This window comes from Scyliorhinus canicula, chromosome 17 (genome assembly GCF_902713615.1).
Source record: "Scyliorhinus canicula chromosome 17, sScyCan1.1, whole genome shotgun sequence".
Lineage (NCBI taxonomy): Eukaryota > Metazoa > Chordata > Chondrichthyes > Carcharhiniformes > Scyliorhinidae > Scyliorhinus > Scyliorhinus canicula.
This window is the reverse complement of record NC_052162.1, coordinates 54606661-54631386: the sequence shown is the minus strand read 5'-3', so window position 1 is coordinate 54631386 and position 24726 is coordinate 54606661. Positions and strand designations below refer to the sequence as shown.

General features: G+C 43.1%; 1 protein-coding gene across 4 annotated transcripts in view; it reads right to left on the bottom strand.

Moving 5' to 3' along the window:
* The window catches only part of LOC119952060 (protein Shroom4-like), a 192753-nt gene that overhangs the window by 86692 nt on the left and 81335 nt on the right, over nt 1-24726 (bottom strand). For all 4 annotated transcript variants that reach the window (XM_038775576.1, XM_038775579.1, XM_038775577.1 and 1 more), the window contains 2 exons: nt 12864-12995; nt 5468-7916 (listed from right to left, as the gene is read on the bottom strand). In XM_038775576.1, coding sequence (XP_038631504.1) covers nt 5468-7916; nt 12864-12995 — 2581 coding nt within the window. The remainder of the gene's footprint in view (nt 1-5467; nt 7917-12863; nt 12996-24726) is intronic.

The window sequence follows — 24726 nt, the reverse complement described above, 5'->3', positions numbered from 1 at the left end:
TAGATGGGTTATTGATTAATATGGGGATCAAGGGTTATGGGGAGACGGCAAGAGAATGGGGATGAGAGACATATCAGCCATGATTGAATGGCGGAGCAGACTCAATGGGCCGAATGGCCTAACTGTGCTCCTATATCGTATGGTCTTATAGACATAACCTTCAATGAATCCATGCTGACTTTCCTTGATTAATCTATGTCTTTCTAATTGAAGGTTTATACTTTCCCTCTGAAGGATTCCAATAATTTGTCCAATAATTTGAAGTTAAACTGGCCGGCATATAATTATTCAGATTATCCCTTCCTTCTTTTTAAACAATTGTGCAAAATTAGTAATCCTCCAATCTCTGAAGCCATTACAGTAGTCAGGGAATATTCAAATCTGTTGATCAAAGCCTCTGCAATTTTCTCCCTTGCTCTTTTACAACCTGGAGCCACTGAAACTCAAGAGACTGGATATTAATATTCACTTGGCAATACAGTATTGCTGAAAAATAAAAGACATGCTAGTGAAGCTTTTTGTCTTCCACTCATTAGGACAGATACAAGAATGCAAAATTTCAAAGGAAGCAACAATTCATGCTGCATGAGAAAAGTGTTCTGTTTGGTTGGTAAGTTGACTCTGATTGCTTGAGGCATTGCAATGGAGAATTCACCAGGCAACTCTTGTCCTCCATGTTTTTAAATTCTAAAATATCCAGGCATTGCACCTTTTGTGAACCAAGCAAAAGCATGGGGGAACATTGGTTCTCTGTGTGTTGTCCATGGCAACGTCTTGACCTCAGTCGTCTTGTGAACCAATCAGCATCCTTTTTGTCATGGAGGATAAATTCTTGCTCCCTTTGACATTCTTGCATTTCCCCCAATGAGTGTCTTTTCTTTTGCAGCAAGACTGGTCATTACAGAGCATTACGGAGTGCTGATGTCCCCATCAATCTCTCCCCTGCCACCACCCCCCACATTAGCCCACCAACCCCCTTCCAGCTAAAATATCAGGGGAGAGCCCATCCACGATCCCAGCAGCTGCCCTGCTGCAATTGAACACTGGGAACAGCGTTAATTGTTTTAAGGAGAAATCTCTGCCATTTTTCGCAAGAGGGAGCCCCAAACTGATTGGCCGGCACTCTGTAGTCCCAGCTAGCAGTGACCACTGCTGAGACAACAGGCAGTCCCTAAAGCCAAGGGGTGGAAAGGAGAATTACATCTCTTGTTGGGTCCACTCACCCTCCTCTGAAGCTACTGGGCTTTGTCTATGGTGTGGGCCTTCATCCAGTGTAGGCAAAATACTGGTGGTGGCCAGTGGCCATTGAAGGGCATTGATAGACCCACGGGTAACAGGCTACCCGAAACCGGCATGCCCTGTAGAATAACAGAGGTCAGGAGCGGGTGGGTAGATGGCAGTCAGGCCACCCGCTAGATTTTACTCTCCACCCTCAATGTTCAAACCTACCGGTGGGGATTGTAAAACCCAGTCAAAGAAGTCCAACAGGAAAGACAAGAGAGTTCTGGGTAAGGCAGGCTGAGTTGTCTAATCTGATGTATTTCTGCTACTTTGCTGCATAAAAATATTGAGTTAAATCAAACCAGTTTCAAGACGTCCTCGGTTGAATTCTGGTTTGCAGAAGGTTAGCTAATATCAGCGAAACAGTGACACAAAATGCTACAAACACCCTCATCACCTCTAATATAAAAGGAATAAATCGAGTTCCTGATCACTATCCACCCTCCTTTTTGTGGATATTGGATTTTGTGGTCAAAGTTAGGATTGTCAAGCGTCTCAGGGTTTACTAGCACTCATTCCTCAGGGTCACACATGAAGAATGACCATTTAATTGAGATAATGACTGGCACAGATACCACTAGAACAAAACTAGCAAATGATTAACCAGTAATTAACCGTTAGGAGACGTGGAGGGGTAGGGGAAAGGCAGACAGAGAGGAGATGAAGATAAAAATTAAATTCTTAAATTAATTATCAACACAAAATCTCATTGATGAAGGTAGTACAAATTGCCCCAACTCAAAGAAAAACATTTGTGTCAAGAAATATTTTAGTTTGATTCCAGAGGGTTGTCAAAACAACATGCTAGTCTTCCAATGGCTCAGTGGATGGCAAGTATGTCATCTTACGAGTTGCTGGAACCTTAGCCTATGCTGTTCAGTCTGGGCAAAAGAAATGAGGGAATTACAACAACAACTTGTATTTAATAACATCTTTACCGCAATAAAACATCTCAAGGCCCTTCACAGTAGTACTAAACAAAATTTGACACAAGGCTACATAAGGCAGTGAGATCAGATGACCAAAAACTGTGTCAATGAGAATGGTTTTAAGAAGCATCTTAGAGGAGGAATGTGAAGTAGAGAGATTAAGAGGTTTAGAGGGGGAATTCCATACCTTCGGGCCTAGGTAGTTGAAGTGATGGCCACCAATAGTGGAGCCACCGGGGATGCTAGAGAGCCCAAAAGTGGATGAGCGCAGCTACTTCAGATGACTGAGGGCTAGCAAAGATTACGAAGACCGGGAGGGGTCAAGGCCTTGGAGCGATTTGAAAACAAGGATGAGTATTTTTAAATTGTAGTGTTGCTTAACCAGGATCCAGTGTCAGTCAGTGAGCACAGGAGTCATAGGGGAAGACTTGGCAAAAGTAAGGACACCTCCCACATTCTACCCTTCATAAACTTGAGGTCATCTAAACTCTCCTGCCTGTGTCATTGTGTCACAATTAGGGGATTTTCACAGTAACCTCATTGCAGTGTTAATGTAAGCCTACTTGTGACACCAATAAAGATTATTATTATTAGTTCAGTCTAGAGTTTGCATAAGCTTTGAATGGGGATTTCAGCAGCAAAGGAATTGAGGCGGGGCAGAGGCTGGTGATGTTACAAAGTTGGAAATAGGCACAGTTAGTGATTGTGCAGATGTGCGGTTAAAGGCACATCTTGGGGACACATATGACACCAAGTATGCACATGGTCTGGAATAGCTTCAGGCAGTTGCCAGGGAGAGAAATGCAGTCAGCAGCTAGGGAATGAGGTTTATAGCAGTCAGCAGACAACGGCTTTGCTTTTCCCAACATTCACTTGGAGGAAGTTTCCTCTCATCTAGTTTTGTATGCTAACTGGACAAGCAGGAGCCAGAACCTTGGAAGATGGACAAAATTTTTCTGACTGCTCTCTAACCACTCTTGAATGAAAAGCGCATGTGTCGATGTTGGGAAAGTACAGATTCAGGGCTTGGTTGTGATGCCACATCATGTTCAAACAGTCAAATTATATTTATTGTTTAAATGGGCACAATTATTAGAAAAGCACCATTGGATATGGAACTATACCTCATGCATTGTGAGTGCCTCAAAGAAGAGGAAGGGAGAAAGCTATAAGCTAAAGGAAAATGCCAATGCAGGTTTTTTCCTTTACGCAAGGTGAAAGAAATGCAAGTTGCGCTTTTTAACATCAAAATGTATTTTCTTATCTTCTGCAAAGAAAGCCAAGAGCTCATTTCTGACAATGCAGTGTCAGAATATTACAAGTGAGTTTTAGGAGTTCATGTGTTCAGTGCTCCTTATCAGCAATCTATTCAATATTTTTCAATCTTAAGGATAAGAAAACTAAATTTCCAACCTCACAGTAGAGGTTGAAAAAATAAAAGATCACAAATTAATTGATGGCACATAAGCCTGTTGAAAGCATGATAATATGCAGACACACGCCTCCATAAATTTGCTTCCTTGACACAGTGGTTCATTATGGTCCGGATTTATGCGGAGTCCTGGAGACTCCTTGAACCCTTAAAAATGGTGGATGGTACCTGAACCCAGAAGTCCCGACTCATTTATGGCAGGTTCCAATTTTGCCAGGAGAGAAAAGGGGCATGGTTCGTACAGGAAGCCCAAACCCCAACAGGGCCATTTGAACCCAGTGTTGAGTTCAAACAGACCTCACTTTCTCTGAGGCTAGGGGATTAAACTGCAGTGTGGGAGTTGTAAACTTTTAATGTAACCATAAAGCTCTCAAAGGAGGAAGTTATTTAAATCCCCAACACTTAAAAAATGTTAAAAACAGCCTTCCTGTGGCAATGAGAGTTGAAATAAATCTGACATAGTAGTTACATTAGCTGTTTGTTGACATTACCCAAGGGCTACCATTATGTCTTTATTGATGTTTCACTGCTGTCCACAATCTATTATTTTTTTTAAATTCATTTTTAGGGGATGCGAGTTTCGCTGGCTAAGCCAGCATTTGTTGCCCATCCCTAATTGCCCGGCGGTGAGCTGCCTTCTTGAACCACTGCAGTCCATGTGGTGTAGGTACATCCACTGTGCTATTAGAGAGGGAGTTCCAGGATATTGACCTGTGGGGTTCACAAGGTTACCATTTGATTAACATCTCAAATAGCTTATTAAAGGATTAGATGACTTTAATGTGAGGATATGAACATTTTATAAAGAATTAAGTACTTGAAGGGATTAAATGTTTTGAATGGGTCTTCATGTGTGGGTGGTTTCTAACCATAGTACAGGTTGTAATATACATTTATAACTTTATTTCATCTCTACATGGCTCCTGAGGTCTTACGATGGTTTATACGGTTGAGTTGGCAGGAAGGGTGGAAGAGCAAAGGATGATGCGTGGGGACAGATGAGTTGGCATGGAGAGTGAGTGGAGGGTGTAAGGAGGTATGAGGGGTGAGCTCTACAGTCTTAGTATTTAACAAAATAACAACCCAAGAACTAAGATGGGCATTTTAAACTGCTTGGTAGCCCCTGTGGCCACCACCAATTTGCACACAGGAGTGATGGGATCCCGGCTGTCATGCACCTGCACCACCCTGAAATGAAGATCCTGCCATTCAGAGGAGTTTCTTCTGAGGCAAGGACAGCGAAACGGGAAAATTCCCAACTCGAGCTACACGACTTGGGAAAGAAAATGTGGGCCTGCAAGTTCCAGCAATAACATCAAACACTCAAGTGTCACATCAAAGACCTGAAATTGCTTCAATCAGAGAGAATGTCACAGTCTCACGTTTATGTTGTTAGCCTTGTCGCGTTCGAAGTTCCATTACTACTAAGTAAAATTATGTCAGTTGGCAGCCAGGGTACTAGCTTTTTATTCCAGCTCTAAAATAGGTATAGCAGTTAAAAATAATGGTCATGTAAACTAGATGGTAGATTTTCTTTACTGTGGCACCTTACGGTTTGCTCATGCTCACAGTTTCCGCACCACTGACCTCTCCCCACCAAACAACGAGCTCTGATCTCAAGCTGCAGAAAGGGGGAGGCTGCACGACAGGATTCTTGACCTGAGGGAGAAACATTGGCCAATTTGTTTCTTTTGGAAGCTTTGTGGCATCCTCGGGTCACTTCTGACCTGGCCAGCACAAGCAGGTTGAATGATTCATCAGAGAAATGAACTTGCAACAAAAACAAATGAGACACATTAAAATGAGGAATTAATTTATGTCCTACCTCAGATAAAGAGGACTGCAACTGGTTGGACCTTATGGTGGGATGAGGTTCCTCCAGGTGGTTGTTATCTGGATGGAAATACTGATAATGTAGTGTTGGAGCTGGGTCAGAATGTTGCACTTGCTGACCATGAGAGATGCAATGTCCTTTCAAAATGCTTGATTTATTTGGTTTGTGGTGATCTAAATTTTCACATTCCTGCCCATGTGACTTCTCTCCATGCCCGTGGTGAATTGCTTGCTCCAAATTTCTAGCTGAACAAGCTGGATATTTCTCAGAATCTTGGCTGGCTCTGCCTGTGGAGTGTTGGAAGATTTCTTCTGTGGATTGCCTCAAACGATCACTTGGGAGGGCTTGCAACTTACTGCAAAAACCCTGCCCTTTAGATTTACCAATGGTACTTGATTTACTCTGAAGTCTTGGAAAATTGCAAGACTCAGACCCAGATAAACCTTTACTGGTCTCCTCAAAGAATTTTCTCCTCTCTGCAAAGGACACCAGTGGAGAGGTGTCTGGTTCCTGTAACTCTGTCGTTGCACAAGCTTTCATCTCATCGGTCCCAACTTCCTTTGTCACTTTACTTTGAGCCTCCTGTTTATCTTCAGATGTCCATCTCTTTTGGCCAGGTCCACTGACATCCTGAGCAGGCTTCTGCTCATCAGAATTTTGGGACAATGAACCAGCCCCTGTTTTGCATTTGTTTGGTGAATCATAGGAGTTGCAGGCCAATGGATGTAAACACATACTTCCTGATTTACGATCCTCTTCCATACCATCCAGGGTTTTATTGGAATCTATGTTTTGTGTTTTCATATCTGTGGTTTCTCCTGCCGTGCCACTGACATCAGACTCACAAGTAACATAGGTATAGGAATTAGACGTTTTCTCTCTTGAGTCAACCAATTCTTCAGAAGTTTCTTCCATTTGTAACAGTGCAGATGCACTCTTGTTCTTCTGTAACTGAGCTTTCTTTATTTGTATTTCATTTCGCAAATTTGTGGCAAATCGGTCACTTTTGCGCCGCATCCTAGTTACTCTAGAACCCAATACCCGAGTATTTCTGCTAGTGTCGTTCTTGGCTTCTTCCAAGTCTGCCTCGTCTTCCAAAGTATTGCCACTTGGAGATATGCTTCCAATCTCACTCATTTGATCTGGTGGTCTTGGAAGCAATTGTACATTTTGCTGCTGGACTGTAGTGTGAACTGATGCACTTGTGAAACTTATGCTACTCGACTCAGCTTTGCAAGAGGAAGTATGAAGCTGACCATCCAAACAGTGATCAAAAGTGGCTATTTCAACTTCTTGTTGTTTCCCTTTTGCCACTGATTCAGGACTTGAGGAGTTCTCCTTTATCTGCTTTTCAAATGAAGAATCAATTTCATCTAAAGCTGTGTGAGGATGTCCTATGTTAAGCTGATGTTCCTGCTGAGGTATTCGTACACAGTTGGCCCATTCATGACTTTCCTGATTATACTGTAATCCCAAACTGTTTTGACCATAGTCTGAAATCGGTAGTGAATGCATTTGTGCCGATAACAACTTTTCGGGTGCACTGTGTCTATGCAAATTCAAAGGCAAACTTTCATTTTTCTCCACTTGACTCAGGCTTAGGTATTGACTGGCAACAAAGGATGGCTCAATCAAATTGTATAAATCCAACTGCTCCATCAAATATCGACAGGATTTTCTTGGAATTGTTGTATTTTCATGCAAAATAGTTTTTTCACTATGCCTGTGAGAATGGCAAGAAAGTCTTGGTTGTTGTCTTAACAAACAGCAACAATCTACTGAACAGTGGTTGGATGCTGGGTTACTAGAGTGTGGGGCAATGCCCGTAGAGCACTTGGGAACACAGGAATATTGTCCCGCTGAATTATCTCTTTTCGATAGGAAGGTTTCAGAAGCCCACCTTCCAGGTTGAAGCAACAAGCTTGTTGCTGCAAGTGCGTCAGAATTAGTCATGCACAGAGATGCGGAGCGGGCTTTAGCTGCCACAAAACTTTCTCTGCGAACAGGTGGCGGGGGAGGGGCTGATTTTGTAGAACTTGCAGCACTTTCTTCATGTACATGGGATGGCAGACTGTTGTCACTGATAGCTGATCCCTTCCCACAGTGAGAACAAAGCTGCTCTTCAGCTGGCCTTTCCTTGCCTTCACTTCCATTTTGAAGACACTGGGCATCTCCATACCTGGTTGGCAGCCATGGCCCCAAGCCATGTAGGATACTGTCCATGGAGGCCGACTCGTCAGTTTTCACCGACGATGACAGAGTATAGTCAGATGTGTTCGAGCTTGCAGAAAATGAGCTGTAGGCAGAGTCTCTTTTGTTTGGATATGTGCTTTGGTCACAGCTTTGGCTGGGTTGGTCAAGGCTGTCCATACTCCCAAATGAACTCCTCTGGTCTGAGCTACGATGGAGAGCTAGTTGATCCCACTGCGTAGGGAAGTCACTGGAAGACACAGCAAAATGCAGATAAACATTAAAATGAGCATGCAATGGGGCGGCATGTGGCGCAGTGGTTAGCACTGGGACTGTGGCGCTGAGGACCTGGGCTCAAATCCCGGCCCTGGGTCACTGTCCGTGTGGAGTTTGCACATTCTCCCTATGTCTGCGTGGGTTTGACCCCCACAACCAAAAGATGTGCAGGTTAAGTGGATTGGCCATGCTAAATTGCCCCTTAATTGGAAAATGAAATATAAATAATTGGGTATTCTAAATTTATAATATTTTTAAAATGAGCATGCAATTTTTAACTGCCTCATGTTTTGGTATCTAGAACCACATTTCTAGCTATAAGTTTCCCATTCTTGGGCATCTTATGTACTGTAAACCAATTCCTTGTTGAGGCTAATATCATTACACACAAAGGATTCACCCGAGGAAGGAGCAGCGCTCTGAAAGCTCGTGTTTGAAACAAACCTGTTGGACTTTAACCTGGTGTTGTAAGACTTCTTACTGTGCTTACCCCAGTCCAACGGCGGCATCTCCACATCATGATTACACACAAAGTCACTGGGACATTGGATCTCATCATTTTTGCCATGGTGATCTCCTTGAAATCACTTAGAGGCCAAGTGTAGGCAAGAATATTAAAGGTAATGAAACTAAAGTTAACATACAGATCAGCAAATATCTAATTCAGTGGTCCTCAAACTAGGGACTGCAGAGCCCTGGGCGTCTGTGCAGAGAATGTGAGAATGCTCAATTACTCAAAATTGGGAGGAAAAATATCCAAGTAACGGGGATGGCTGAAGCTGGGCCACATTGATTCTCCAGGAACGGGATCAGAGTGCACTCGAGGCCTCGAATAGTGTGGGTGAATGTCAGGCAGTAAGGAGAGTAAGGAGGTGGTGATTGTGACCAGTAGATACTGTGGTGTGGTGTGATAACGGCCACATTATTCAGGCTGAAGGTTCTTGCGCTCCTGTTTGCAGCTACAAATTGTATCAAAGTAGCATAAATCAGCAACAATCCCTCCTCCCACCACAGAGCTACCACAAGTTCCTGGGCATAGTCAGAAAGACAAGCCGCTGGTCCACACGTAAGCTTCTACTGTCACTTCTCTCAGGGGCTCAACAATAAGTTGTTCCAGCTGATATCTTGGTGCAATGAGCTCTCAAACCCTGAGACCTCACACCAGCATTGTTGATTAGATGGCGCTGGACTCTTGTATTGCAGTAAATCTTTCTTCCCGAAGGCATTCACAAGGTACCTCGCAAAATTTAAGTCACGTTGGAGCTAGTATACTGGCATGGATAGAGAATTGGCTAATGGGCAGGAAATAGCGAGTGGGGTACGTTGTTCTTTTTCAGGTTGGAGACCTGTAACCAGTGGGGTTCTATAGGGATGAGTGGTAGCACAACGGAAGTGAATGTACTGTAGCCAAACCTGCAGATGACACAGGGATACAAACAGTCTGTAAAGAGATATCAACTGGTTAAGTGAGCACAAAGTTGGCAAATGGAGTGTAATGTGGGTAAATATGAAGTTGTTCACTTTGGAAAGGAGAACAAAAGAACAGAGTATTATTTAAATGGTGAAAAACTTCAGAAAGCTTCAACACAAAGGGACATGGGGGTACTTGTGCATGGAACACAAAGCTAGCACACAGGTGCAGCAGATAATCAGGAAGGCTAATAGAATGTTAGCCCTTGTTTCAAGGGGGTTGGAGTATATAAGTAGGGAAATCTTGTTGCAACTGTACAAGGCACTGGTGAGACCGGGCCTGGAGTACTGAGAGCAATTTTAGTCCCTCTTTTTAAGGAAAGATATATTATTTCATTGAAGGCGATTCAGAGAAGGTTCACGAGGATGATCCCCGATATGGAGGGATAGTCTTATGAGCAAAAGTTAAACAGGTTGGGACTCTACTCACTGGAAGACTCTACTCACTGGAATTAAGAATGAGAGGTGATCATATTGAAACATATAGAATTTGTGAGGGGCTTGACAGGGTGAATGCTGGAGTCTAGGACCAGAGGACATAGTCTCAGAAAAAAAAAGTGTGCCAATTTAAGATTGAGATGAGGAAGTATTGTTTCTCTCGGTGGGTTGAGTCTTTCAACTCCATGCCAAAGAGAGCTAGTGGGGCGGAATCCCTGTACATCTTTAAGGTTGAGATGGATAGATCTTTGATCAGTAAGGGAATCAAGAGTTACAGAAAGGGCTGGAAAGTGGGCATGAGGAATGTTGGTTTAGCCACAATCCGATTGAATGCCAGGACAGGCTCGAGGGGCTTAACATCCTACTCCTGTTCCAATTTCTTATGGAAAAACAATGAAGAGCTGGTAGAACTGGCCTGTGACTGCTTGCTAAAGTGTAGGTAACAGGAATATATTCCCAGTTTTGGCCATCTATTGCTACAGAGTATCCAGAATTGGTAAAAGCAGCCATAAAATTGTGGCTATCTTTCCCCAATAACATGCATTTGTAAACATTATTTTCTGCTCTCACAGTAATGAAGACAAACTTGTCATCCCGTCTGGAAATGGAAAATGATTGTGTAATTGTCAAACATGACAATAACAATAGGCAGACTGTGGTGAGTAAACATACCCACCCCACTGACATCTTTGGGTAAATACCTTATTTTCTTTAAAAATTACTAAAATCCAGGCAGCATGGTAGCGCAGTGGTTAGCACTGCAGTCCCACAGTGCTGAGGTCACAGGTTCGATCCTGGCTCTGGGTCACTGTCCGTGTGGAGTTTGCACATTCTCCCCGTGTTTGCATGGGTTTCGCCCTCACAACACAAAGATGTGGCGGGTAGGTGAATTGACCATGCTAAATTGCCCCCTAATTGGAAAAAATTAATTGGGTGCTCTAAATTTATATTAAAAATGATTACCAAAATCCTCCTATTAAGCAAGTGAAGCATGTATTATCATATTTTAATGACTATTATTCCATTTGAAAAGCAGGCCTTCAACCAAAGGTTTGAGAGCTCAGATCGCACTGAATGATGGAACAGACTAGAGAAGCTGAATGATCTGCCTGTTCCTACATGCCAAACTAAATTAGGAGCTCATTACAGTTACTGGGACAAAGCTGGATCAGAGACACAAAAAAAAAATCAGGAAAAGAAATCCAAGAAGAGTAGGAGAGTGAGAAAAATGGGCAGAGAGACAAGAACATTTTCATTTATATATAAAGCAGTCACTAATAACTCCAATCAGGAATTCAGGAAAATCCTCTTTAACCAGACAGTAATTAAAATGTAGAAATTATAAGCAGGTAAGAGCATAGATGTGTTTAAAGGGAAGCTAAATAAATACATGAGGGAGAAAGGAATCAAAGGTTATGTTGCTGGGTATATATGAAGTACGGCGAGGAGGAATTTGTGAAACTTAACCACTGGCACAACTAGTTGGGCCGACTGACCTGTTTTTGTGCTTTAAATTCTATGTAAATCAGCCGAGCACCTTCAAAATCTATTTCTTTCAAGAGCTTACATCCAAGTGGTTACACTGGGAGTTCTGTTCCTTCTTCAGTTCCGTCATGACCACTTGAAACTGGCTGAATAGACCTGGTGGTCTTTCCCTGTCTGCTTTTTTATATTTTTATGTTCGTAAATCCACTATTGAGGAAGACAACAGCGAGCCCCAGAAGGAAAATATCTATGAGTCAGACCTAGCCAGGGCTGGTTTAGCACGGCGAGCTAAACAGCTGGCTTGTAATGCAGAACAAGGCAGCAGCACGGTTCAGTTCCTTTACTGGCCTCCCCGAACAGGCGCCGGAATGTGGCGACTAGGGGCTTTTCACAGTAACTTCACTGAAGCCCACTTTGACAATAAGTGATTATTAATATATATTATTATTAGCCTCCAAAGTCACTAACACACCTCACAACAAATTTCTTCAAAAAAAACTATGTTTCCAGGCACTTTCTGCCCACAGGGAAACAACAGTTCTGCATCTTGAAGTTAAATCATGAAAATCAATGTGTTTCTTTTTAAAACCAGCAGGAAAATACTGTAAAACCAAAATACTTAATGGGAGTAGGGTTTAATCAAGTTTAGAAGGCAACTGACACAAGTACCTTCAGCATGATATCAACGTGTGTTTCAACAAAATATTTTAGCAGCCCTGATGTTGCATGCGACAGGGTCCGAGTATAATTAAGGCAAATACAATGATTCCTGTCAGATCAGCAGCAGTGACAAACAGCAGCAAACCATAAACATTCAAACAAAAGAATGCAGGAATGTCATACTGAATAGTCAGCATTCCTATATTTCTAGACTGGTTTATAAAAGTCTATCCCTCATTTTTTTTTCCTCTTGTTTTTCTCTAGGGGGTGTCTTTATCTAGGTTTTGGTTCTATAAGCACTGCCTACTTGCTGGTACCTCACTAAGTAACTGTTCTTCACTTGAATGGGGGAATAGAGAGTCGAATTGAATGCAGTCTTAAACCCAATACACAGACGGGCACATCTCAGCAAAGGCTATGAGGGATCAATTAGGAGTAGAATTCCTATTGGCTTTCCCTTCCCTGGCTGAGGAACACTGAAGATATTTCTAGTCCTGCAATTATCATGAGAGTCTGGGTTGGCTGACTCTTGCCAGGATTTGAGATGGTGGCATTTTCTATATTGCTCAGTACTACACTTGGTGTATTTACCAACTGAGCCTTTTGAAATTAAATGAAAATGAAAATTGCTTATTGTCACAAGTAGGCTTCAATTAAGTTACTGTGAAAAGCCCCTAGTGGCCACATTCCGGCATCTGTTCGGGGAGGCTGATACGGGAATCAAACCGTGCTGCTGGCCTGCTTGGTCTGCTTTAAAAGCCAGCGATTTAGCCCAGTGTGCTAAGCCAGCCCCTGACAAGCTTAACGTTTTTTTTTCCCCCCACACATCTCATTCCTGGCACTAATATTAACAGTCCATAAAACTCACCTGGTGTCATATCCTGAGTGCCACGATAGACTGAGACATCCCGATGAATGGTGCATCATAGTGGCCTCAGGCGGTGCCTCTGATAACTTGGTCAAGTGCCATGTGTAAGGTCTTATCCCTGGACCATTCCTCCTAAAACAAGAAAACACAGAAACGTGAGCTGTAGATGCAAGGTAATGAAGCCCTTAATTCTGTGTAGTAATTGGTCAGTTATCTCATTTCTGTTTGTATATCTTATCCTCATAATAGCACTTCAATTAGGTCTAAAGCACTTTGGAATGCCCTTAAGACATGAAAGTTGTTATGTAAATGCTAGTTCATTGGAGAGTTGACCAAGAGCTACGTGTGACAGGTGCTGGGAAATGCAAGACAGACAGATATTGAAATGTATTTCAATAGTTTTGTTAACTAAGCTTTTGGGTGCTATTTGGTGCATTGCAGTTTCAACAGCCCAATTTCTATCCTTCTTTCTTGAAAGTGGTGATCTCATTATAGCCCAGTTCCACAGGCACGGCAGCACTCCAGTATCTCACCTCACGTCAAGCATCTGGATAAATGTCGGTGGACATTTCTAGCATGGAAAATAACTCCCCTCATTGACATATACTTTCTAACAATGGTCAACAGTGGTCAGAAGAGAGAAACCCAACTGGTTCCCCCAGCCAGAAGAATTTTGTGCCTGTATACATCAGTTACCACACTCAACACTATGTTTACCCACTGATTCATCAATGGAGCTATTAATATTTCATATTTTTTGTACTTCAGTTCAATTTCACCTCCACTTGAAACAAATAAATCCCTCTCTGCATTAACCATGTCTGTGCCAGCTAAAAAGGATATAATTTTAAAATGAAAAAAAAAATTGTATTTCAATGCTAAAAATGCATTGTTAGAAACCCATAGAAATGCACAATTGTCAAACTCATGTGTGCCACAAAATGGTCCACACATTTTCTTTCTTACCCCAAACAAAAAAAAACTTACCGTGATTAATGTAGCAATTTCAGGCACTATCAGCATTTGGTGCAGTAAGGGTTAAAAGCTTGGTTTAGTGTGTGTTGTGACATCAGGTTTTTAAATAAATCCTAGTTTGAAAGGCAAGTATATTTTGGGAATTAGGGGTGGAATTAAACAATCATAAAAAGCTTGGACTAATGGAATTTTGTTTTGATTAAGGGGATTCCTTGTGGAGTTAATTTGATTTCAGCTTGGCAAGATGATGTAATTGCTGGGTGGAGCTAAGGCATCAGGCACTTTGCAGGAATCAGGGCAGTTCTGAGCTGAATGAAGCTGTGTCCAGGAGTCAAAGTTTGCTCTCATTGCAGTTCAGTTAAAACAGATTAATAGTCTTTAAAGCAGTGCAGACTTGTCTGAGAACAAGGGGGAGTTGAAACAAGTTGAGAAGCATCTCCTGAACAAATACAGCCAGAGTTTCTGCTTGGGCCTGACAGGAGTCAGATCTTTTCTTGCAAGCAATGTCAAGAGATCTCTTTTTCTCAAAGAACATGCTGTAAATCTCTGTGACTCTAACATCTCTGTAAAGCTAGTATTCCTCAGTGCCATTGGTAGTTAAAGTGGATTGAGAACTGACATGTTTTTATTTCTTGTTGTTTAAGTGGGAACAGATATAGCAATTAAGGGTATTGTATTCACTGTATTGAATAGTTTTATTTGAGGGGTAATTGCAAGTTGTTGCAATTGCATTTTCTTGTGTGATGTTAAAGATATTAGAATACTGTGTTTGAAATAAAGTTTGTTTTAATATACCACGTCCCTATTTCTTTGTGCAATCACTCCTGGAGCGAGGTATCCTTTCCTCACAGTCTTACTAAATTAAAATAAAATACTAGGGTTTCTGTCCAGTGTCCGAGCCACTGGCTAGGGGTCTGGGATCGTAATACTTGCTAGATATTATTGGCCTGTAACTCCCTCAGATGGGCAATCTCTGGTGGATTGCCTCTCACAACAGACTTACCCACGCTGGGATTCTGAAGCCCTGGTCTCACCTACCATTCCTCACTCAGGCTGAGTGAGACAAGAGCAGGGAAGGACTGCTCCCGGCTGCATCAGAGTGAAGAAACTGGGGCTCAGAGATATAAGGCACAAGTTGCTGTAAATGAGGTGTTTAAAGGGACAATTTAAAGGGAGAAGGCAAGTTTCAAATGTTAAGTGATTCAGACAACAGCGGGCTTTGGGGGGGGGGTTCTCAAACTGGAAGAGGTCACTTGGGTTGCATAGAACCACGAGGGGCGACAGAGCATGGGGTGTCCCATGTGAGCCTGGGTTTGGACATTTAACTAAGTTACTCTGGAGTTGGAAGTAATTTTTTTCGTTCTAACTCTTTCAGAGTAACTATCAGGGTACAACTGGCAGAACCACCTGAAGTTAGTGATTTAAATAATTTCTCTGGGATGTTTCCCAGTCCAATGTAATTTCCCAGAGGAAATTAGCGCAGATGGACAATTGCCAGGTAAACCTTTGCATGGGAGCTTCAGAGAGCGATTCCCCAGGCGTCACTGGGGTATCTCCTAAATGCCACGCGGGAGAACCAGGAGGTTATGGGCCGATGTTGTATTTATGATATTTATATCCGTTTAACAAGTCCTAACTGCTTCTTTAGCAAAGCATTCAAGCTCTGTCCTTCCGAAAGAAACACCAATTGGTATCTTAGTCCCCAGCTCTATTCAGCAAAACATAGTGCACAAGATCTCTCAAAGCAGCTTGCTAGTCTTACTAGATATGGGACGTGATTTATTGGGGTGGGGGGGGGCTGATAAAAGTCCTGTTTTGGGAGGAACGCCCTGCCGAGGCCACACTCACCTTCATTTCCTGCCATAGCAAGCTCAGTACAGGAAGAGATGGGAGTGCCATTTTTAAAAATGCCACCCAGATCTGTCAACCTCCCCACCATGGCCTCTGTAGCCCCCCCCCCCCCAAACTTACTTGTTAGGGGGTCCTTTAAAATCCCTCAGCCCACTTCACAAGAGCAGAGCACTCCCAGGCCCGATCCTCACACTGGAAACCTGGCACCTTGGCACTGCCAGCCTGGCAGTGCCATGGTGCCCAGATGGCAGAGATCTAGGGCACCACCCTGCTCAGAGCCTGATCATGTAGCGCCTCCAATGGCCTTGAAGACTCTCCTGCCAGCTGCCGTCACACCTGGTCCACATTTGTGTGGATCAGGGCTAAATGGCACCATGGCGAGGTCTCCCAGGTGCGGGCGTTCGATCCTGGCCTTGGAGACTCCAGCGCAGACATATTTAAGTGAGGCTAACTGTTCACTTAAATATGCAAATCTGAATCCCGTCCAGTGAGGGCAAGATCCAGTCTGCGACGTCTCGCGAGATCTCATTAGATCTCACAAGGTGTCCAGCATTTCGTAAATCAATGTCCTTGTCGCGTCCCGAGTCGGGCAGGATGAAGCTGTAAGATCGTGTCCATGATTCAGATAGCTGGAGGTGGAAGCAAAGTCAACACCTGCCTCATAACAGGAGTTCTGCAATTACCATAAAAGCAGGTCTTGTGCCAGTTGTCAAGACAAAAGATAAAAATACAATTCAGCATTCTTCCAGAAAATATGCAACGGCTCTTACAATGCAAATTAAAAGGAAACTGGCATGATGCAGTAGTTACGCCACTCAGCACTCAAACTTTCCAATACAATCACACTTGGGTTGTTACAGGATGATAGAACAGAATTCTATGATGCCGGTTTCACTTTCCACCACCTGTAGTCTCATTCAAAGGGGTTTTATCACCACCATTTAAAAAGTGCGTTTTGCCATATAACCTCAGGAAACCCAAAACAAACTGAAGACAATAATTTTGAGTTACTAAGATAGTACCTCCTTTGAAAAAAATAAAGTGAGGTAGTGCTAAAAGCTTTTGGCACATTGTGCTTACACAAGCCTTCCCATAGTAAAATGGCAGGAGTTCTGGTGCCATGGTACCGTATAATAAAAGCACCAAGCTTAAACATTGAAGGATTCAAATACTTAGTCCAGGATAAATAATTTTCAGCCGACATAGTAATCCCAAACCTCCTGAGCACGATAGGTGTGTGGGGTGGGGATTGGGTGGGGGGGGGGGGGGGGGGGGGGGGGGGGGGATGTAATTTCCAACCTCCTGTGAAGTCTGGTGCAACCAGAGAAACGAGGCTCAAAAATATATGGTGAGATTGCAGGGCCATTTCTCATAAAAAAACCCTTGGTCATCACTGAGAGGTTCAGGTTCCATAAATGTAACCAGCAAGAAGGTAAATCAATTACAAAATCTTTAGCTAATTAGTTGATGGCTGTGAATTTGGAGATATCTTGAAAGACACCATGAGAGACAAACTAGTGTGTGGGTTAAGAAGCAAAGCTATCAAGAAAAACAGAAAGCAGCCCAGATCTAATGAAGACTTTAGAAATTGCGATGTCTATGGAACAAGCAGCTAAAGAAGCACAACATTAAGCTCAAGCACCAAAACCTATAAGGTATCGACTGAAACCCAAACACTGACAAAGGTTTGAAATTGCCATCGATGTGCAAAAACTGGGCACACAGCAACCGATTGCTGGGCTAAGGATGCAAAATGCATGAATTTTGTAAAAAGGGGAACATCGAGGAAGAAGCAACCGAGAATTGTAAAAAGCAAGAACCAAATACATCCAATGAAAAATTGAATAGAGGGAAAAGTATCCAGGTGATACACAAAGGGTGCAAAAAAGGACCAGAGTCACAGTCAGGTGACAAAGTATTGTTGAATGAACTGGCCATTACTGGTGCAATAAACCGTTACTGGGTCACTCCTTTACTGGACCGACAACTGGTGAAGATGGTGGACACTAGCGGAGCCATTTCATCGGTCCCAGAAACTGTTTACCAAACTATGACATATCGCTTTGAAACTCAAAATATAATACTCAAAACACCAGAGAAGTAGTGCCATTGAGGGGCCATATCAATGTAAATGTGCAGCTAAACAGACAGACCACAAACTTGTCCCTGCACATCATTAAAGATAACTACCCAGCCCTAACAGGGAGAACCTGGCTGGACAGAATAGAACTAAATTGGGCAGAGGTAAATCCCATATTAGATGCCGAAGCAGGCCCAACCAGAAGTCCAAAGTAGCACTGCTAAAAAGTTCGGAAAGCAGCTGTGGTCAAGGCTCAGGCTAGCAGTGCTAGGACCTATGTTATGGACTCAGCATACCATAACAACGGTGGTCTAGGATTGAGAAACAATGGGTGATGAGCTTACGGAAAATGAATATGAATGCTTTGACAAAGATGAAGGACAAAAGTGTACTGAAAAATTCAGAGAGGATGTCCAGAGTGAATTTACGTGCTCCCTTTGTAAATTCCGAACCACAGAGGAACAAGAAATTCAGGCACATCTCAAAGCATCTCTTAGGAAATCTTGAGCTCGTTGCAAAGAACATTCAGTTTGTAAAAGGAGCTGCTGACCTCATGCATCAATGTCTTTTTTTTCCTCCACTGATGCTGCTTGACCTCCTTGAGAACACATGGACAAGTTACCAAAGAGCAACGGTGCCACTAAATCATGTCAGGAAGGATTCAACATGTTACAGCAGGAGAGGAGAGAGTTGCCCAGTTTGGCAACTTGCTTTTCTTTCAGCAACACAGGTTGCCAGCTGAATAGAGTTCGGGCAAGTATTTTTATATTTGACACTTCTCTAGAACAGATTGTAGGAGAGCATTGGTCGTGACATCAGTTCATTGACAATGCTAAAATTAACTTTCTTATCCCAACACCAGAATAACAAAGTCACAATTTCATAGGCTAACTACAGAATTGTTGTCCAAGGAAGCTAGTTGGTTTTAAGAGTTTATATGAACATGAATCTCCTACAATTGAAACAACAGAAGTACCAATGGTAGAAATTGTCAATGTGAAAAGGCTACATTATCAATAGAATGAGTTATTATGGAGTTGCTGTTATATGCTCCGTTTAACTCAACTCCATCACTACATCCCACAAAGGAATTCTCACAGGCATTTTACCCCATGTAATTACTAGTTCTCATTTAAAACAAAATTAGTTTAATAAAATAGTAAAATAAATAGTTATAACTCAGTATAATAGCTTGTTTTTAAAAAAAGAACCCTGGAAGCGGGGGGGTGGGGAAATTGCGGAGGCGGATTGCGTGACTTTGGAAGTCCTATCTGACTGTAAGGCTTAAGAAAACAGCAGCTTGCTGGCCTCTTTCAAATTTTAAACACAGGATATTTCAACTGCCCAACTCAAACTATTTCCTGCAATTCTCCTGTCCATAAAAAGAAGAAACACATTGTTTTTTTTGTGATCAACATTGAAATAGCAGCATAACAAGAATTCTTAAAATCCCTTGAGGAGTGTGCACCAAAATGTTTACCATACAATTTATATTTTGAACAGAGAAAGGCAGATTAATTTGATTTAATCAGTGTTGCTTGTCAATCGTTTAATTTGTGTGAAGGAACAGATTTGACATGAGGTTTCTTCCTAGTTCCTAGAATAACCAAACTTTTTTTCCTTGGCAACTTTTTCCTCTCCTGCTGCAACGTGTTGACCCCTTCCAGACAAATGCTTTCATGGCACATTTGCTCTTCGGTAATTTGTCCATGTAGCCATTGATCACTGTGCCTGGAAGGCCACCTACAATATAGCCTCAGTGCCCCTGTGTCTGATGAGAGCCAACATTCAAACTACTGCTACTGAGCATGAAGTGCTGGTGGAAGATGCATGTATACTAACGTTCAATTTAATGCTCTCTTGTACTATTGAGTATTATTCTGGACACACAGTGATCACAAATCAAGAAAAGTAACTAGGGTTAGGTATGTTCAGGCTCTCAGCATCAATAGAGCTAGCCGAATGCCACTTATCACCTCCAGGAATGGAGGAGAGAATGAAACAAATGGCTGAAAAGTCATCTTGGGCCAATACATTTTCTCGTAATTGTTAAGTCTTTGGGAGCAGCTCATTGCTGTCTCTTTTGCAAGAATGGGATGAGAAAGAAAATTAAACAAGGTGAAAACCCAAATTTAAAAAAAAAATCAGGAAAATATTCCTCAACGTGACATTCATTCGTACGTGCCAATCTAGAAAGCTGATGCATAGATCCAAAAGAGTCAGCAGAACAAACACAGCCAAAAGTGAAGCCCGTATAACCTGTAAAAATTAGGGATTAGACTGAACTTTCAGTGAAATACGAGTCGGATTTTAGTGTAACCCGCCAAAGTGATTTTGTGGTGGGAAGCATCTTAGAATAGAATGGGAGTGGGCGGGAAGGGTTCCCAATGGTAGGAACTGATGGCCGGATTAAACCGCAAAAGTGGTGGCAAGCCTACAGCAAGTTGGTGGGAAGCCAATTGCAATAGTTAAGAAGGCAGTTACAAATAACTTACATGCCGGTGTATGGAATTAAACACAACTTTGGCGATTACACGAGTGGAGAGCGGGAATCACGGGCCCCAAAAAGTGAAAACTGATGGGTGTGGAAGCGGGGAGGGGGAGATCAGCCATTTCACAGGAGGACAAAGGAGATTGCAAAGTCATGGACTGAGAGGCATCAGAACAGAGGGCCAGGGTCTGATGGTGCAGTCTGAGGGGTATAATAATCCAGGCCAGCAACCAGTGACATTTTTGTCAACTTTACCTCATTACAACACAAGCTCCTTGACATTCAAGCCTGCGTTATGTGAAAAATATATCACAAAAAATGATCAAAGAGCAGCAGAGCTTTTTAATCATGGAATATAATCACCAAATGTAATTTTATTAGAGTATTCTTCCAGCATCCTGGTATGGAACAAGGTTAACATGCATATACATGTAATATGTTACTCCGCCTTCAGCATTCTTCAACGGTGATCATAATGCTGATCACCTGAACAAGGCCAATGGGATTATCTGCAAACATTGGAGACATTATCAGTAAGAACACCATATGGAGCTGTCCCTAACACATAATTGGGCGGGTGCCACGCATCACTTGGGCCAGCTGCCACAGCCCCTTCTCGCCTGCTCAGAAATCTTGCCCAATTATGGGATCGCTGGCAAGAACAGGAACAAAGAACATTACCACACAGGAAAAGGCCCTTTGGCCCTCCAAGCCTGAACTAGTCATGATACCAACCTTGGCCAAAACCCTCAGCACTTCCTTGTGCTGTATCCCTCTATACCCATCCTAGCCATGCATTTGTCAAGATGCCTTTTGAACGCCGTTAAAATATCTGCTTCCACAACCTCCCCTGGCAATGCATTCCAGGTACTAACCAGCCTCTATGTAAAAAATCTGCCTCGCACATCTCCTCTAAACGTTGCCTCACGGACCTTAAACCTATGCCCCCTGTTGACTGACCCTCCACTCGGGGAAAGAGTGCCTGCAAAGCCACTCTATCCATGCCCATCATAATCATGTAGACCTCAATCGGATCACCCTTCAACCTCCGTCGTTCTAATGAAAACAATCAGAGCCCGTTCAGTCTCTCCACATAGCTAACACCCTCCAGACCAGGGCAACATCCTGGGAAACCTCCTCTGCACCCTCTCCAAAGTCTCCACATCCTTCTGGTAGTGTGGCAACCAGAATTAGAACATAGAACATAGAACGATACAGCGCAGTACAGGCCCTTCGGCCCTCGATGTTGCACCGACATGGAAAAAAACTAAAGGCCATCTAACCTACACTATGCCCTTATCATCCATATGCTTATCCAATAAACTTTTAAATGCCCTCAATGTTGGCGAGTTCACTACTGTTGCAGGTAGGGCATTCCATGGCCTCACCACTCTTTGCGTAAAAAACCCACCTCTGACCTCTGTCCTATATCTATTACCCCTCAATTTAAGGCTATGTCCCCTCGTGCTCGCCACCTCCATCCGCGGGAGAAGGCTCTCGCTGTCCACCCTATCTAACCCTCTGATCATTTTGTATGCCTCTATTAAGTCACCTCTTAACCTTCTTCTCTCTAACGAAAACAACCTCAAGTCCATCAGCCTTTCCTCATAAGATTTTCCCTCCATACCAGGCAACATCCTGGTAAATCTCCTCTGCACCCGTTCCAAAGCTTCCACGTCCTTCCTATAATGAGGCGACCAGAACTGTACGCAATACTCCAAATGCGGCCGTACTAGAGTTTTGTACAACTGCAACATGACCTCATGGCTCCGGACACTCAATCCCTCTACCAATAAAGGCCAACACAGCATAGGCCTTCTTCACAACCCTATCAACCTGGGTGGCAACTTTCAGGGATCTATGTACATGGACACCGAGATCCCTCTGCTCATCCACACTACCAAGAATTTTACCATTAGCCAAATATTCCGCATTCCTGTTATTCTTTCCAAAGTGAATCACCTCACACTTCTCCACATTAAACTCCATTTGCCACCTCTCAGCCCAGGCTCTGCAGCTTATCTATGTCCCTCTGTAACCTGCAACATCCTTCCGCACTGTCTACAACTCCACCGACTTTAGTGTCGTCTGCAAATTTACTCACCCATCCTTCTGCGCCCTCCTCTAGGTCATTTATAAAAATGACAAACAGCAACGGCCCCAGAACAGATCCTTGTGGTACGCCACTCGTAACTGAACTCCATTCTGAACATTTCCCATCAACCACCACTCTCTGCCTTCTTTCAACTAGCCAATTTCTGATCCACATCTCTAAATCACCCTCAATCCCCAGCCTCCGTATTTTCTGCAATAGCCGACTGTGGGGAACCTTATCAAACGCTTTACTGAAATCCATATACACCACATCAACTGCTCTACCCTTGTCTACCTGTTCAGTCACCTTCTCAAAGAACTCGATAAGGTTTGTGAGGCATGACCTACCCTTCACAAAACCATGCTGACTATCCCTAATCATATTATTCCTATCTAGATGATTATAAATCGTATCTTTTATAATCCTCTCCAAGACTTTACCCACCACAGACGTTAGGCTCACCGGCCTATAGTTACCAGGGTTATCTCTACTCCCCTTCTTGAACAAAGGGACCACATTTGCTATCCTCCAGTCCTCTGGCACTATTCCTGTAGCCAATGATGACCTAAAAATCAAAGCCAAAGGCTCAGCAATCTCTTCCCTGGCTTCCCAGAGAATCCTAGGGTAAATCGCATCAGGCCCCGGGGACTTATCTATTTTCACCTTGTCCAGAATTGCCAACACTTCTTCCCTACGCACCTCAATGCCATCTATTCTAATAGCCTGGGTCTCAGCATTCTCCTCCACAATATTATCTTTTTCCTGAGTGAATACTGACGAAAAGTATCTCCTCTTATCTCCTCAGCCTCCACACACAACTTCCCACCACTGTCCTTGACTGGCCCTACTCTTACCCTAGTCATTCTTTTATTCCTGACATACCTATAGAAAGCTTTTGGGTTTTCCTTGATCCTACTTGCCAAAGACTTCTCATGCCCCCTCCTTGCTCATCTTAGCTCTCTCTTTAGATCCTTCCTCGCTTCCTTGTAACTATCAATTGTCAGCAATATTCCAGGTGCGGCCGTACCAAGGTTCTACACATGACTTGCCAGTTTTCATACTCGATGCCCCATCCAATAAAGGCAAGCATTCCGTACGCTTTCTTGACTACTATGTAAACAACCTCCTGGACTAAATTCCACCCATGGTCTTATCACAAATTGTAGATATTTCAAATATTCCATTACTCTCCACAGCAGTAATATGAATCTAAAAGACACAAAAGGGCAGCTTGTTGCACTGGTAGATTTAGAACTTACTATAGGGAGAGGCGAGTGATGAAAGCATGAGGTTTCTACAGGAGGACTTGGTGGGGAGGGCTGCAATTAGCAGCTCCAAAAATTGAGCTTTTGACACTTTCTGGGAAATTGGAGCCGAATGTAATTCTGCCTTTCAAAGTTTTGGCGGGGGAGGGTGACAAAACAGAGATACTGAAAGTAAAATTAACTGGAAATTTCAATACAAGAATGTGGCGACTAGGGGCTTTTCACAGTAACTTCATACTTGGGACAATAAAAGGTTATTCATCTGCAAAATGAAATGTTTCACTAGACCAACCAAATCTTAACGTGCGGTGCAACCTAAATTGACAAGACAGATAGGGATCACGGTCACATCTCACCCCATTTCTTTCCAATAGCAGACAAGATTAAAGGCAATATGGGATTACTAAAGTTCTGATGAAGGGCGGTACGGTGGTACAGTAGTTAGCACTGCTGTCTCAGTGTCAGGAACCCGGGTCTGATTCTAACCTGGAGTGACTCGCTGTGTGGAGTCTGCACGTTCTCCCCGTGTCTGCATGGGTTTCCTCCGGGTGCTCTGGTTTCCTCCCACAGCCCAAAGACGTACAGGTTAGGTTGGTGGATTGGTCATGCAAAATTGCCCTTTTGTCCAAAAGTTAGGTGGGGTTACAGGGGATAGCCCAGAGGAATGGGCCAGGTTGGAGTGTTCTTTCAATGGATTGGTGCAGACTCGATGGGCCAAATGGCCTCCTTCGACACTGTTATTCTATGATTCTATGTAAAGGGACAACCAAACAATGAACTATTTTTCTTTTCTGGGAGAAACCCCCCCCCCCCTTCCCAGGCGTGGCCTTTTATCAGAAACTTATGTAGATCAATCATATAAATATTGCGGCTACAAGAGCAGATCAGTGGCCAGACATTCTGTGGAGAATAACTCACCTCCTGATTCCAAAGGTTTGTCCACCATTTATCAGGCACAAGCCAGGAGTGTGAGGGAATAATCTCCACTTGACTGGATGAATGCAGTGTCAACAACACTCAGAAGCTCTACACTGTCCCGGACAAAGCAGGCTGTTTGATCAGCACCTCAAACTTTCACAATCTCCACCAACATACAGTGGCAGCAA